We start from the raw sequence: 15,993 nt of genomic DNA, 5'->3' as shown, positions 1-15,993 counted from the left end.
TTAACCCACATATGTTCACACTGCAGGCAAAAGAATAACAGAGCGCTCACTTACCTTAGATTAGTCAAAGACAGCTGACTTCTGTTACTTGTTAATTAGCACTTGCAACCTCCCGTTAACTAGCCTGTTACTGTCCAATGAAAAAAAAACGCGAGGTATATTGGTATAATTTACCAGCGGTAGCTATGTAATGCATTGATGTCTTATTAGGGACGTCAAAAAACTTTCTCTCAAACTTAACACTGGCCTGCCTGCCTCAGCTGCCTTCGAGCGTCTCTTTAGCTGTGCTGGACTACTGTTCACTGCAAAGTGAGCAAGGATGAACTCTACTAACTTTGAAAATCAACTGCTCCTCAAAATTAACAGGAGGTTCAGAGAGTAACACTCTAGGATGGATACAGGAACTTTAATCTAGAGGTACAGTAGGGCAGGGCCAAGTTTAAAAAATTAAAAAACATTTTTAAAGAAGCTGCCGTTCAGTTCAGGACTTGTTCTCTTATTTGACAGTTTAGAACACATTCTCATGTGAAAGAATGATATGGTTTTGTATTGAAAACACTGTGATACCTGACAGTTTGGTTGATTGGTTTGGTGACCATTATCCATTTTCATGTATAGACTTGCAGTTTAACTGCCACTGCACTTTAATTTGTAAAGTTTTTCTTTTCACTAAAAAAGAACTACTTTGAGATTTATATCCCACTGTCTTTTTTTGCACTACTCAGAAGCGGCTGTCCTCCTGCTGACAGAAAAGTAACTATGTAACTTTTACTCTGAGTACATTTTAAATGAGCTACTTTTTACTTTTACTTGAGTACATTTTTAGACAGGTATTTTTACTTGTACTTGAGTAAAATTTCAGCAAAGTAATAGTACTTTTACTTGAGTAAAATATTTTAGTACTCTTTCCACCTCTGAAATCTGCTGCTTAATCTAATAAAGTGTTTAACAATATGCCCTATGTTTTCACCTCTCTTTTTGTGTTGCACTGTTCTTCTGCATGCTGAAGATAGCAGGGACAATCCTGGGGCTAAGCATTCCTCCATAAGGATTACCCTCTGACATGTGTTGCAATGTAAACTGTCAAGGTACGGTTAAGTTTGGTTTTAATGTGCAACAACAAAGCAAAGTATACCACACCTCGACATATTCATGATCTTGATTTATGAAACATCAAAGCAGAATCATCTCTTTGATCCTTCCTACTACTACATTACCAGTAGAAGTAGGCTATATTACCAGTAAATCACTAATTATGTGGTAAAGGAATGACATAAAATATGTTTAAAAGCCACTGTGAAGTCAACAAAATAACAAAAAAATAATAATCAGGATTCTGTTCAACATCAAACGATGACACCTATTATGAACTAAACATCAATCATCTAATTAAAGGGCTCACAATAATTAGGCTCTGACCTCTATCCTTCAAGTGCAGTGTCAAAGTGGAAAATTGGTTTTTGCTTCCATTACAGAGCCATCAATAAAGCTTTCACAATAACTGCTTTTTTAACCTCCATAGTGTACAGCCACTTAATATACTGAGGTGCTGTTCTGCAACAAAAACATGTTCTTTGCAATTACACTTGAGTCAAGCTCCAAAAGAGATACCTATGTTAAAGGACCTGACCTTTTATGTTAATAACCCACTTAAGACCTAAAATTTGGCATAATGAAGGAAATTTCTGGACTGAAATCAATGTTTCTTTGTCTGAAACTTATTGATATTTTTTTATTTTATATATTTATATATTTATATTTTATTATTTTAAGAGAGTGTGTAAAATCTCACCACTAGAGGTCAGTAGATTGCAGACTGGAGTCAACTGAATTCTGTTTTCTATGGGGGGTGCTGTAGGACAAACAACTCTGGCTGCTGTTCCTCTCTGAAGTAAGCTGTCAGTCTGCTGTTTACCTCAGCTATCAATGTGTTCATGTTTATTTACTCTCAAGGAGGCTTTGAAAATAGTATATTATCGAAGGTCACTTCTGTCCATTGACAGAGATACCGAGGTGAGCTTTAAGCATATCCTGATGTTTTTTTTCGGTTCGTTAGCTGCTGTTAAATAAGAAAAAGAACAAAAAAAAAAACCAATATTAATTTGTTAGCTAGTAACTGCATCTGCAGATATTTCCCCTAATTGGAGAGTTAGTCTTACACTTTTCATGCTGGCTCAAAGTTCTGACGTTGCCAATGAAGAGCAGAAAGGAAGCACATTTCAAAGAAACAGAAACTCAAAAGGCAACTAAAACTTGATTTCAGATTTCCTAATGCATTGCAAAAGAGATCGCTCTAAGTAGTTTGTAGAGTCTAGAAAAAAATACTGTATATGCTACAACCTTAAGAGCATTTTTTTCTAAGCAAAACACATCATTATAACATGTGTCACATACCCATTGGGGTCCCGACCCCATAGGCTTTTGAGTCAATGAGGCCTCCAATCTGTGTGAGGTTGCAGTTGCGCTGCGTGACAAATTCGATGGTGGTGGATTCCATGAGGAATGCGTAGTCCGAGGTGAGCACACGGTGAATGCCTTCCTCGACATTCTTCACCATCACAGAGTGCCGCCGACTGCTCATAAACTCCCACATTTTGTCATATGTTGAGATCTTGGTTTTCTGAGGAGACATAGAAGTGTAATGTGAGAAAAGAATATTTAACTACTTAAACACAAAGCAATTTATAATTTAGCTAAATGTATTCATTGTAAAAGCCATGTACTGTATGTTTTGATCATGCTAAATTAAATTTAGAGATTCATAAAGAGTTAATGTGTGTGTGTGTGTGTGTGTGTGAGTGACATTCATACAATCACACTTTCAAATACTGCCAATGCATGCAATCATCTACTTTCCAAATTTCATTAGGTTTAGTAGAATTTTTTTGGAGCTATAGCAGTACGTCGTGCTTTCTGCCTGCCTCCGTCAATATCGCTTACAAGTGGAATATAAGTTGAAGCAGACAAGCATGCTAAACAGCAGTGTGAACAGTCTGAAATTGTATGACCATAAAGTTCTTCTTTGATGCCCATAAAGCTGATAACACTTACAGGCATAAGCAGCAGCAGGGTACTCTCAGTAGCAGAGCACAGTGCCCAACTTAGTACACCTGTAATCACCATGAAAAGTCCAAGACCACATTACTGTCTGGGGAGGCAGATTTGAAGCCATTTTTGAAGCCATTTGAAAAGTAATTAAGTCACATCTTCAAGGTCCTGCCCGCCATTATTGTGTGTAATGACTTTTTGTGGCTGGTCGATATTTTAGATCAACTGGGTGATTTGTGGAGTGCCTATCAGAATCTTTTGGAGTCACTCTTGACAAATCAGGCAATTGAGCATGCAAGCTTCAGACTGCTGATAAGGCGAGAGCAGTGGCTGTGAATACACAGAGAGTCAGATAACCACCTATACTCTAAGTCAGGCAGACAGCCAATGTATTTTTCCAAGAGCCTACACGCAGGAATTCAGAGCTGATTTCATTCAAACCATGCGAGAGGTGGTGGGAAACACAACTAGTGCATACAATGAATAGCTGCCAAACCAAAATAGTTCAAAAGAATCCATCCAATATGTTACATCCTCATAGTTTAGAAATACTGGATCAAAATCTTATGAAATTCAAAATTACAAGTACAAGCTACCAAAATACTTTGTGCTGGCTGATCCTCTTAAGTCATCACCAGTTTAATAAAGTTTTCATCCACCTGCTTCTGCCACGATGGGAAGGCTAATGCTGTCCTCTTCTTTTATTTCTGCTAAACCCTCAGTGAAACTGATGACACTGAAGGGGCCTTATATTTGTAAATGCTTTAAAATATCCTGGTTCATCCACATCTTTGCTGTTGATGTTAGTTAGAATTTAGAATGTGTTTTGTATGTTCTTAAATAAAGTCTTAAATTGACAGATTTTGAAAGGTTTATATATACTCATCATGGGTATAATGTCATGGTAATTCTGAGCTTTTAATGATTTCTTTAAACTGTTAAACTGTTCTGTCTGTTCTGGTTCTGTCTCTGTGTTTTGTCTTCTGTCTCTGTACTAAGCTCGTGTGTCTTATTCCTGGTGTCAATGTTAGTTATTTCCTGTTTTGTTTTGTGTGTGTCCTGTGTTTAGTTTTACTTTCTCTTGTCTCGTTAGTCAGTCTGTTCAGCTGTGTTCCCAGGCGCTTCCCATCTCCCTAATCACCTGGTGTGTATATACTGGCTTGTTTTTGTATTTGGTTGTTTCAAGGTACAGAAAGGAAATGACTAGTGTGCAAAAAATCCTTGACCTCATCGTCCAGTCCCCTAACATAAAAACTGTCAGCCATGCTGGTCACTATAGATGCATGATTAAAGAAGAATCCTCTACTTCTCCAAAGACTTCTCGTTTGGAAAATATGTTAACAGAACTGAGGGAGGAAGACGGTAGACAAGCTCCTTCATGTCACTGCTGTGGTAAATGAGTTCCTTCATAAAGCTGCTGCAGGATATCTGCTCCTCTTTGCAGCCATGGCCAGTGGGTTGAAGAAGAGGAACCTGCCACCACCACACTCTCAGCTTCCTCTGCTTCCGCTTTCCAGGTTTTCTTGATCACCTCTTCTCAGTGGTCTTCAGGCCAGTGCTGTCCACACCACCCAAACCAGTGGGGTCCGAGCCATCTGAGCCAGTTGGTCCTGTTTGCCCTGAGGCCGAGGGTCCCTTGTAAGCTGAACCCAAGCCATAGGGTCTCTATCTTCTCTTCCAATTCGTTGACCACTGGCTTTGCTTCCTGAGGAGTCTTCATCAATACCAGCCTCCAATTAATCATCTTTGCAGCAAGATAAGCCACGTCTCTTCAATTGCCCATTCCCAGGGTTCCTTCATTTTATTCATTCTTCATTCCCCTGGCCGATTCCCTGAATTTATTTTTCTACACTGCTTGCCACCTGGCAGGCCTCCTGAATTGCATCATCTCAGTTTTTGGACTCCTGGCAGACTTCCTGAACTGTTTTGCCTGCACTGGCCTCTGCCTCTAGACCTCAATACATGACTGGCCCAACCTCCAAACAGTCAGAGTCCTCTCTGACTGTCCTTTGGCCGGGTCAGCCACTGGTCTGTTTTCTGTTTTGTTTGGACTTTGTAGCTCTTTTTGCTTTTGTTTCTGTTTCCTCTGCATACCAAGTATGCTTGAGCAAGATACGGAATCTCAAGTTGCTCTCCGATGCATCCAGAGTATCAATGCGTGTGAATTAGAAATAGAAAGCACTTAAGCAGGGAAATTTGAAAGGCTTCTATAAATGGGTGAATGAGCCATGTTGTGCTTTGAGTCAGGAAAATCAAGTAGAGTAGAACAGCTGTATATAAGAATCAATCCTTTTGTTAAAAAAAAAAAAAAAAAGGTAAACTAGGCCATTTTTTTAAAATTAGCTCCAGGGGTTAGAAGATGAAGATTATGTAGACATACCAAGGTGAAGTCAGAAGGTTCTCTGTGATAAATGTTGACTTTGACACTATTTTTGATGTCTCCTGTCAAGACACGTCATGTTGAGAATGGTGTGGTCTACTCCTTTAAAAGCAGCAGTACATCTCAGTCAAAGGTCCTCAAGGTAATTAATTCTTCCAAGTTCAAATTTGGTACTGTGGGCAGTTTCATGCCCAGAATGCTATGACCATCTATAAAGGACTTTAGTTGTAAAAGTAAGTATGATTTTCCCTAAAATTGTGGAGATGAATAGACGTTTTAAAATAGATCTAAATACAGAGTGAACTAAAGCATTAAACTTTTTTTAATTTAATCAGTGAGAGTACCAAAGTTTGTTGATTCAATTCAGTTTTATTTATACAGCGCCAAATCACCACAACAATCACCTCAAGGTAAACCCTACAATAATACAAAAAAACCACAAAACCCCAATAATCATTTGACCCCCTATGAGCAAGTGTTTTGGTGACAGTGGGAAGGAAAAACTCCCTTTCAACAGCATAAATGGAACAGCCTGCAAAGAGCTGGCTGCCAGTAGGTGGTAGACTGCTGCCTACTGGGAGTCTGCACTTTTTCTTTTTGGCTTGCCTCATGGAGCCATGCTTGCATAAACCAATGGATTATAACAATGGATAACATAATAATAATTAATAACAATACATTACAATACAATACATTGGCCATTATTATCGTAAATATGTATAGAGAACTAGATGAGGTTAGTTCTACTTTAAATAAGACATTAAATATATTTTATATATGTGTATATACAGTACTGTGCAAAAGTTTTAGGCGAGTGAGGAAAAATGCTGTAAACAAAAAAATGCTTTCAAAAATATGAGTGTTAATCATTTATTTTTAATCAATCAACAAAATGCAGTGAATGAACAAAAGAGAAATCTAAATCAAATTAATGTTTGGTGTGACCTCCCTTTGGATTCAAAAAAAGCATCAATTCTTCTAGGTACACTTGTACACAGTTTTTGAAGGAACTCGGCTGGTAGGTTGTTCCAAACATCTTGCAGAACTAGCCACAGATCTGCGGATGGTTTCCTCACATCCTTCTGTGTCTTCATGTAATCCCACATACGCTCAATGATGTTGAGATCAGGGCTCTGTGGGGGCCATACCATCACTTCCAGTACTTCTTGTTCTTCTTTATGCTGAAGATAGTTCTTAATGACTTTGCCAGTATGTTTGTGAGCAGTGTGTGCGTGTGTGTGTGGGTGCGGTCGTGACAGGCACCTTCAGGCCTGGAGGGTATGGCCCTGCCAGCTGACCGGTCACACCCAAGGATCTTCACACACACCTGGCGCTGATCAAGCCTCATCGGAGGAGCTTCTTTACAGTGTGGTACAGAGTTTTCTAAAAGCTGCCTTTGTGTGTTTTTCCCCAGGAGGATTTGTGGGAACGAGGAAGCAGCAGGTGGATGGTTCACAGGGAGCGGAGACACAAAGCACAGGCACAAAGAGGAAACACGGAACGGGAGTCGGGAACACACAGGGATTTATCGGCTGTCTATATTTGCTGCACTGTAAAAAAACACACTGTTCACCGCAGTTCACCGAGTCTAGCATTTGGGTCCTCCTTCCCCTCATCACCACATCCTGGCAGACCGTGACAGTTTGGGGTCATTGTCCTGCTGCAAGAATACGGGGCACAGAAAGGGATTGCCAAGACTGTCAGTCTGACAGTCAGCCAAGACTACATAACTAGGCACTGCCTGGATTGATTACAAGAAGGCATATGACTCGATGCCCCACACCTGGATCCCGGAATGCCTAGACCTATAAAATACCAACAGAACCCTAAGAGCCTTCATCAGGAACTCAATGGGGATGTGGCGGACAACATGCTAGGCCAACTTCAAGCCCATAGCACAGGTCACCATCAAGTGTGGGATCTACCAAGGAGATGCTCTGTCCCCACTGCTGTTCTGCATAGGCCTGAACCCCCTCAGTGAGATCATTAACAAGACTGGCTACCAATGTTCCCTCTAATTTTTCACGTGTCTGAGCGAACACACAAACTCCCTGAGCGTCCCTTTGACCACCGTGAGCGACATCAGACGTGTGCACTGTGGTCACGCCAGCATCTTATCCATCCAAGTTACATGTTTATTAAAATAATCAAATTACAGCATTTACATTTATGTTAGACTACTTTTAATTAACTGCTTTAGCCCACTTACAATAAAAGTTAATAAATAAATCTTGTTCATGACCTGTGTAGTATGTTAACACTATTGGAAGTAAAAATAACTTGAACTCCAATTTCGAAAAACACAACTAACTTTTTTTTATTATTTTTTTTATAAAGCTCTGACTTGTATAATGAGTATGAGTCTGTGGTCTGGGAGAGAGTCTGTAACTCTGTCTGCAAAAGACAGTATTTAATGACCAATGTTGGGCAATTAATTATATAGTTACTTCTCCAAAAAAGTAACTCAGTTTGGCAAGCAACAAAGTTTTTTGCAGCTATTTTTTTAAACGCAGCCAAGGCGTTTTTAAATAAACATTTCAAACTATTTACAGAACAATGAATGAATGAATATCTTTATTCGAGCAACCGAATAATAATAAAGTTATTGTAATGTACAATTGTAATATACAATTACACACACAATAAAAAAAACAAAAAAAAAAAGTTTAGCTCGAAAAGGAGTGGGATGAAGACAAGCTTTTTAACTCCCACCCCTACAATCTTATCTGAGTTTTAAATTTTGTAGTTACGCAGTACATTTAAATATTTGTGACATACAATTACAATTATAAAATTATCACATTGTCATAATTACAACATACAGTAGTGTAAATATTAAGCATCAGTAATACAGTCTTTGTTACCACCGTTGAGTATCACAGTCATCACCATCATGGTCATTACATCCTCTCCATATATTATTTATATTTTAGCTATGAAAATATCAATGAAGTTTGCTTCCATTGTATAGTAGTAACTTTATCAATTTTACTTTTGAGAATTAATTCTGGTCTACTGTTTCCTAATAATGGAGATAGCAGTAATAACAACAGCATAAGACAATATCAACAGTGTCCATTTCAACTCTACAAGATAATTGTTTATATAAGTATTTGTTGTTAACATTCTATATATAAACAAAGAAGAAAGAAAGAGAAAGAGAGAAAAAAAAAAAGAAAAAAAAATCATACAAGGAATATATTGTTATTTACTATCCTGGATAAACAATCACACACTCGATTCCTCTTTGTAGCTTGACAATATACATTTTTTGTACCTCAATTTAAACAGATGAATATTTGGACATTGCTTGAGCTCTACATCCAATCTGTTCCAAAGTTTCACTCCACACACAGACACACACAAACTTTTCCTGGTGGTTCTAACTATCTGCCTTTTAAAGTTACTACATCCCCTCAAATTATAACCTCCTTCTTTATGTGTAAAGAGCTTTTGGATATTTTCTGGCAGTATACCCTTATTTGCCTTATATAGTAGTTGAGCAGTCGAGAATTCAACTAAATCAATCAATTTTAATAGTTTTGACTGCAAAAACAAAATATTAGTGTGACTATAATATCCTACCTTATACATTATTCTTATAGCACATTTTTGTAGTATAACCAGGTGATGCAGAGAACTTTTGTAATTATTGCCCCACACCTCTACACAATAAGTCAAGTATGGTAGGACTAGTACACAGTATAGCAAAAACATTGCATGGCAGTTTAAGAAGAACTTGGCTCTATTTATGATTGAGATACTTTTGGACACTTTATTTTGTATATGTCTGATGTGTGATTTCCAGCATAATTTGCTATCAATCATTACTCCCAAGAATTTTATTTCTGATACTACATCTATGACTACACCATCTATTTTTATTACAGTATCTACATTTACATTGTAATTCCCAAAGAACATTACCTTGGTTTTGCTCAAATTTATAGATAATTTGTTAACATCCATCCATATTTTTAATTTCCTTAACTCGTTATTAATGTTAAGTACTAGGTCACTATGGTCGTCGTTAGAATAAAAAATATTGGTGTCGTCAGCAAATATGACTAATTTTAATAACTTTGATACATTAAATATGTCGTTTATATAAAGGTTAAATAGAGTTGGTCCCAGAACTGATCCTTGTGGCACTCCACAGCTAATGCCCAAATACCCCGATTCAAACTCGCCCATCTTCACATACTGCTGTCTCTCAGTCAAATAACTTTGGATCCATTTCAAAGCCACTCCCCTAATACCATATCTGTCTAATTTTTTAAATAATCTGCTATGATTAATCGTATCAAATGCTTTCTTCAAGTCAATAAATATCCCTGCTGCATGTCTTTTTCTATCCAGACTGTTGGTTATCTCTTCTATTGCATCAATGATAGCCATTGAAGTTGACCTTCCTGTCCTAAATCCGTACTGACTTTCATTAATTAGTTTATGTTTGTCAATAAATTTACCTAGTCTATTATTATAAAGTTTTTCTAATATTTTAGAAAACTGAGGGAGCAGGGACACTGGTCGATAGTTAGTGAAGATGTGTTTGTTTCCACTTTCATATATGGGTATAACTTTAGCTATTTTCATTTTCTTTGGGCATTTCCCCGTTTGAAATGATAAATTACATATATAAGCTAGAGGTCTGGCAATGCTATGTATGATTCGTTTAACTAATGTCATATCTATACCAAAACAATCATTAGAGGTCTTGTTCTTACAGTTGTTAACTACATCTAAAATATCTAGTTCGGTAACTCCCGACAAGAACATAGTCTTTGAATTTATTTCTATCAGTGACATTTCGCTGCGATTACTTTTTGGAATTGTTGTAGCCAGCTCTGGTCCCACATTTACAAAAAAGCTGTTAAAGCACTCCACCATCTCGTTTAGATTGTAATTGTCACTGTTATTATTAATGAAATAATCTGGATATGAGCACTTTTTTGTGTTACCTTTAATAATAGTGTTAAGTATTCCCCATATCTCTTTAGTGTTGTTTTTATTTTTATGTATTAATTTAGTATAGTATAATTTCTTACTAGTTCTTAATATTTCCGTTAGCTTATTTTTATATTTTTTATATCTATACTCTGCTTCTTCGGTTCTTAGCTTAGTGAATTGTCTATATAAAGAATTTTTCTTCTTACAGGCCTTGTGTAGTCCTTTTGTTAACCACGGGCATTTAATAGATTTATTGTTGATACTGAATTGCCCGACTGGGCAATTTTTATCGTACAGGCAGTTGAAGATATCCAAAAATATTTCAAAAGCACTATCCACATCATCTCCAACATACAATCCAACAATCAGCTGTTCTGCATCAAATCTGATGCCACACAAATTATTTGTGCCACTCCAAAAAATATTTCTGTCCACTATGAGATGAAGGAGAACAACAGCCTGATACCTGCAGGCCTGACAACAGCAGATGTATCACTGCTGTAACACCTGTAACATTCAGCAGTCGCCTCATTGTTCTGACACACACAACAAAACTATTGACTACACTACACACTAACTACACACTAACTACACAAGATTTGCGCTGAACGTCTCAAATCTCTCACATCTCAAAACACCGCCATCACTCCTAAAAGTTCCCCCCGTTTCTTAACAACAAGATGCCACTTTGCCATATCATTTTTTGATTGGTCGACATGGTACTTTTTTGGACCAATAGGAAATGTGGGGGGTGGGGTTTGTTTTTGCTCACAGGCTTTTGAGCCTTTTTTCTTATAAAACGCCGTTTTTACCATTTCTTCCCGCAGTAAATATAAACAACGACAGTATTCAGGAAGAAAACCAAACATTGCAGATATTTTTATCATAACTCTGGTTTTACGTGGCCGATCAACACAATTTAAAAACTGGTATAAAGTTCACACTTTTTCCGTCAATTGTTCCGTCTGTCCTGCTCACATCTCCAATGGTTGTACACGTTGTCATTAACGTGGCTTCACTCCACATCAGCCACTTTGCTCGCTAAAACACCGGTGTCGGCACATAAGGACGCTGTCATAACCTGTCAACGACGTTGATTGGCTGCGTATATACGCATCGGCTGAACTATGGGATAAGGTGGCATCGTTCTAATCCCATATGGGAGCAGCCAGTCACTCACTGACTAACACTGCAAAACATGATTGTTGAAGTATTAATTTTAATTTCAATTCAGGTTAGTTTTTTTTTTGTGCGCAACGCAGATTTTCTGTGCGCAGAGACCGTGCCAACAGTGCGCAATTGCGCACGTGCGCAGCTTAGAGGGAACATTGCTGGCTACGGATACCGACTACGGAGTGGAGCAGTTGTCAGCCACCTCCTGTACATGAATGACATCAAGCTGTTTGCCAAGAGTGAACGAGACATCGATTCACTGATCCACTCCACCAGGATATACAGCAACGATATCGGAATGTCATTCGGACTGAATAAATGTAGTCAGATGATAACAAAGAGAGGGAAGGTAGTCAGAACTGTGGGGATCAAACTACCAGAAGGCAACATCGCAGACATAGAGGACAGTTACAAGTACCTGGGGATCCCACAGGCAAACCACGAAGAGGTCGCTAGGAAAGTTGCAACCACCAAGTACCTGCAGAGGGTCAGGCACGTCCTGAGGAGTCAGCTGAATGGGAAGAACAAGATCCGGGCTTTCAACACCTGTGCCCTGCCCGTGATCAGGTACCCTGCTGGGATAATAAGCTGGCCAAAGGAGGAGATAGAAGCCACTGACATCGAGACCAGGAAGCTCCTGACCCTGCATGGAGGGTTTCACCCCAAGTCCAGCACCCTGAGGCTGTACGCTAAGCGGAAGGACGGAGGCCGGGGACTAGTGAGTGTCAGCACCACAGTCCAGGATGAGACAACGAACATCCACAAATACATCAGGAAGATGACCCCAAATGACCATGTTCTCAGTGAATACCTCAGGCAGCAGAAACCCAAGAAAGAGGAGGGAGACGAGGAACCATCATGGAAGGACAGGCCCCTACATGGTATGTACCACTGCCTGATAGCGGAGGTGGCTGTCATTCAGAAATCCTACCAGTGGCTGGATAAAGCTGGACTAAAAGACAGCACAGAGGCACTAATCATGGCAGCACAGGAACAAGCTCTGAGATCCATAGAGGCTGGGGTCTATCACACCTGGCATACATGGAACGCCATAACCAAGTGGCCGGTGTAGTATACAGAAACGTCTGTGCCAAATATGGCCTGGAAGTCCAGAGGTCAAAGTGGGACATGCCCCCAAGGGTGGTGGAGAATGACCGAGCTAAGATCCTGTGGGACTTCCAGATACAGATGGACAAAATGTTGGTGGTTAACCAACCGGACATAGTGCTGGTAGACAAACATGAGAAGACGGCCGTAGTGATCGATGTAGCGGTTCCCAATGACAGCAACATCAGGAAGAAGGAACACGAGAAGCTGGAGAAATACCAAAGCCTCAGAGAAGAGCTGGAGAAGGTGTGGAGGGTGAAGGTAACGGTGGTCCCAGTGGTAATTGGAGCACTAGGTGCAGTGACTCCCAAGCTAGGCGAGTGGCTCCAGCAGATCCCAAGAACAACTAAGATCTCTGTCCAGAAGAGCGCAGTCCTAGGAACAGCTAAGATACTGCGCAGGACCCTCAAGCTCCCAGGCCTCTGGTAGAGGACCCGAGCTTGAAGCATAGACCGCCCACAGGGGCGAGAGGAGAATTTTATATAGAAGTATATGGACGGCGTCAATGCGTTTGCGCGGTTAGCTCATTAACGCGTTGATGCAGTCCAGCCGCACGCACAGGGCAATCCGCAGTAACAGGTTAATGGAGATTTGCCTCGTTAATGTAGTTATGGTGTTAATGTCATTTTAACTAGATTAACGCTGACAGCACTAATATATATATAAAAGCTCTGAGGCGTAAACGGGTGTGATTGTGAGCCACACCCGTTTTCACACCGTGGCTCAGGTGATTAGGCAGAGGAACAATCAGGGGTCCAGGACCCTCTTTGGGACACTTCCAATAGGGCTTGAAAATCTGGAACTCTCCAACAATTGCTCTTAGAATTGAAGAAGCTTCTCGGATGAGAGGTGAAACATTTTCAAGAAACTTAAAGTTCAGACACTTTACTTTCCAAGCTCATTAGAGATATTTCTAGATAATGAGCACACTTTCTCAAGTTAGCTTTAATAGGTTATTAATGTGTATATAATGTCTCCAAAAGTTGATGCTGTTCATCTGGACATAGCTTTTTGTGGGAGAAACGTTTCGTCACTCATCCAAGTGACTTCTTCAGTCTCAGCTGACTGCAGGTTTCCCTAATCAACTTTTGGAGATTTACTTACCTGGATGATTGAGCATGCATCAAGATGAAGATGTATATAATGTGTTTATGAAGTTGATTTCACTATAGTGAACCCACTGCCATGTTTATGTTCATGGCATTTTGGCCACATCTCTCTTTAAAGTGAGAATTTTATGGTCAGAGAGACTTTTCCTTGGATACATAAAGGATTCACGAAATAGAAAAGAAATTGTTGTTGGAGTTTTTGAAGGAGGGTTTAAACATAGACTGTTTTGGTTTGTTTTTTGTACAGTGTGTACAGTGTTTTTACCAAATGATCATAAACATAAGGAAGGTGGAAAATAACACAATTTGTTTCTTTTCTCTTTTTTCCTCTCTTCTATAAATTGGCTTCCTCTTTTCTCAGATCTCATGTGAATGAGCTTTATCTACTTGATTAATTCACCATGGTTGCATAAGCTGTTCCTCCCATCTGTTGTAATACTAATGCAAAATAATTCAGACATGTATAGCCTGGGGACAAGAAGATCTGTGACACATCCATGTAAAAAGCCACTGTCAAAAGCAGTATTACCTTTAATAAGATGTAATTTTATTACCTAACAAGGTGTGTGTTTACTTATTAAATCATTTAAAGGTGTTGTAGCAACAGGCCATAAGGAATGCCTATGACTGGAAGTAGAGAGACGTATCACTGCTTCGAATAATATCCTGCAAAGACACTAACATAATAAACCACCATTAGATATATGTTTTGCAGAAGACAATAGTTAACCAACTAAAGTAGTTTGAACCAAGAAAAGGCAAACAAAAAACAGACAAACTGTGATTGGGAAGCTTGCACGTCTGAGAGTGTGGTCTATTGAATTGACTGAGGCTGATGATAAGTCTTACCAAAGCATTCCATTCCAGTCATGCATTTTAAACATCTCACACTGAATGTGTGGATAGAATATGTTTTCTCGGAGAGACTTCCAGTGCAGTGATGGAGGTAGCTGCGTGAAACTTCTGCTCCCGGCCCGTTTTATGTCAAAGCCTCTGAAATTCCAAATATTAACAAGATAAGCAGCTGAAAGTGAATAACTAGGAAGGGGCTATGGTGAAGGATAAATGCTGCAAGATGAAAACCAAGAAACGAGTCGAAAATACGACGGTGATGGATACTGATGAAAGTGAAGTCAACGAGGAGGGCGACATTTTGGCTAGTGCTGGTCCCACTGCTAGCAGAAATGCCGAAATGGATGAGGGCGATATTTATGGAAATTAAGGACTTCAGAAAAGAAAACACGCAACAGTTTGAAGAAGGCCGAAATATGCAAAACCAACATAAGACTCGAGGAAGCGAAGGGACGTATCGTAGACACGGAGGAACGGGTTCAAACGGTGGAGGACGTGGTATTTAGCTACTTAAACTACAATCCAAGCTTGCGTCTCAGTTCGCCGATCGAGAAGGGCGCTCCCGCCGAAATAATGTCAGGATATAAGGAGTAGTGGAGAACAAAGAGAAAAGTGCGGCCACTATGATAGACTTTGTTGAAAATCTTCTGAGGGAGAACCTGAAACTCCCCTTGACTTTGAACTTAGACACTGAGCAAGCGCATCGTGCCCTTGCTGCGTCCCCCACCCCAGATGGTACCCCGCCTCGGTCCATCATTGTTCACTTTTTGAGTTACAAGACTAAGGAAGAAATACTCAAAAAGGCATGGCAAATGAAGGGATTTCAGTGGAAAGGTAAACAGATTAATATGGACCAAGACTACGCTCCCAACGTCCTCAAACAGAGAAAGGCATACACAGAAGCTAAGATGGACAACATCTCCCAGCCCATGCAGGAGACTCTGACAGCACTGAGCAGCTCCTTCAGTGGCTGCGGCACCCACGGTGTGGGACGGAGAGATTTTGCAGGTCTTTCCTCCACACTGCTGTCAGACTCCACAACAAAGACTCCAACTGATCAACACACACATCCACACATGTGTATTAACACTAAGTGCAATACTCTTTTTCTGACAAAGTTGTATTTTTACTCAGTTGTATAAAGCATTTGCATTCTATTTTTATCCTATTATTTTATTCTATTTATTCTACTGTATATAGTATTTTATTTTATTCTATTCTGTACAGTTGTGTACAGTATTTTATTCTTATTGTATTCAAATTTTTGCTATATAACTTTTGCACTGTCCACTTCCTGCTTTGACAAAAGAAATTTCCCACGTGTGGGACTAATAAAGGTTATCTTATTTTAACCCTAAAACAGTGAGGGATACG

General features: G+C 39.5%; 1 protein-coding gene across 3 annotated transcripts in view; it reads right to left on the bottom strand.

Moving 5' to 3' along the window:
* Positions 1 to 15,993, bottom strand: part of grik2 (glutamate receptor, ionotropic, kainate 2) — a 346,843-nt gene that overhangs the window by 42,762 nt on the left and 288,088 nt on the right. For all 3 annotated transcript variants that reach the window (XM_084942889.1, XM_084942892.1, XM_084942890.1), the window contains exon 15: positions 2,395 to 2,620. In XM_084942889.1, coding sequence (XP_084799015.1) covers positions 2,395 to 2,620 — 226 coding nt within the window. The remainder of the gene's footprint in view (positions 1 to 2,394; positions 2,621 to 15,993) is intronic.

This window comes from Perissodus microlepis, chromosome 11 (genome assembly GCF_051167445.1).
Source record: "Perissodus microlepis isolate ML-2025 ecotype Zambia chromosome 11, ASM5116744v1, whole genome shotgun sequence".
NCBI classification, from domain to species: Eukaryota; Metazoa; Chordata; class Actinopteri; order Cichliformes; family Cichlidae; genus Perissodus; species Perissodus microlepis.
The sequence above is the reverse complement of the archived record's forward strand: the minus strand, read 5'-3'. Positions and strand labels throughout refer to the sequence as shown.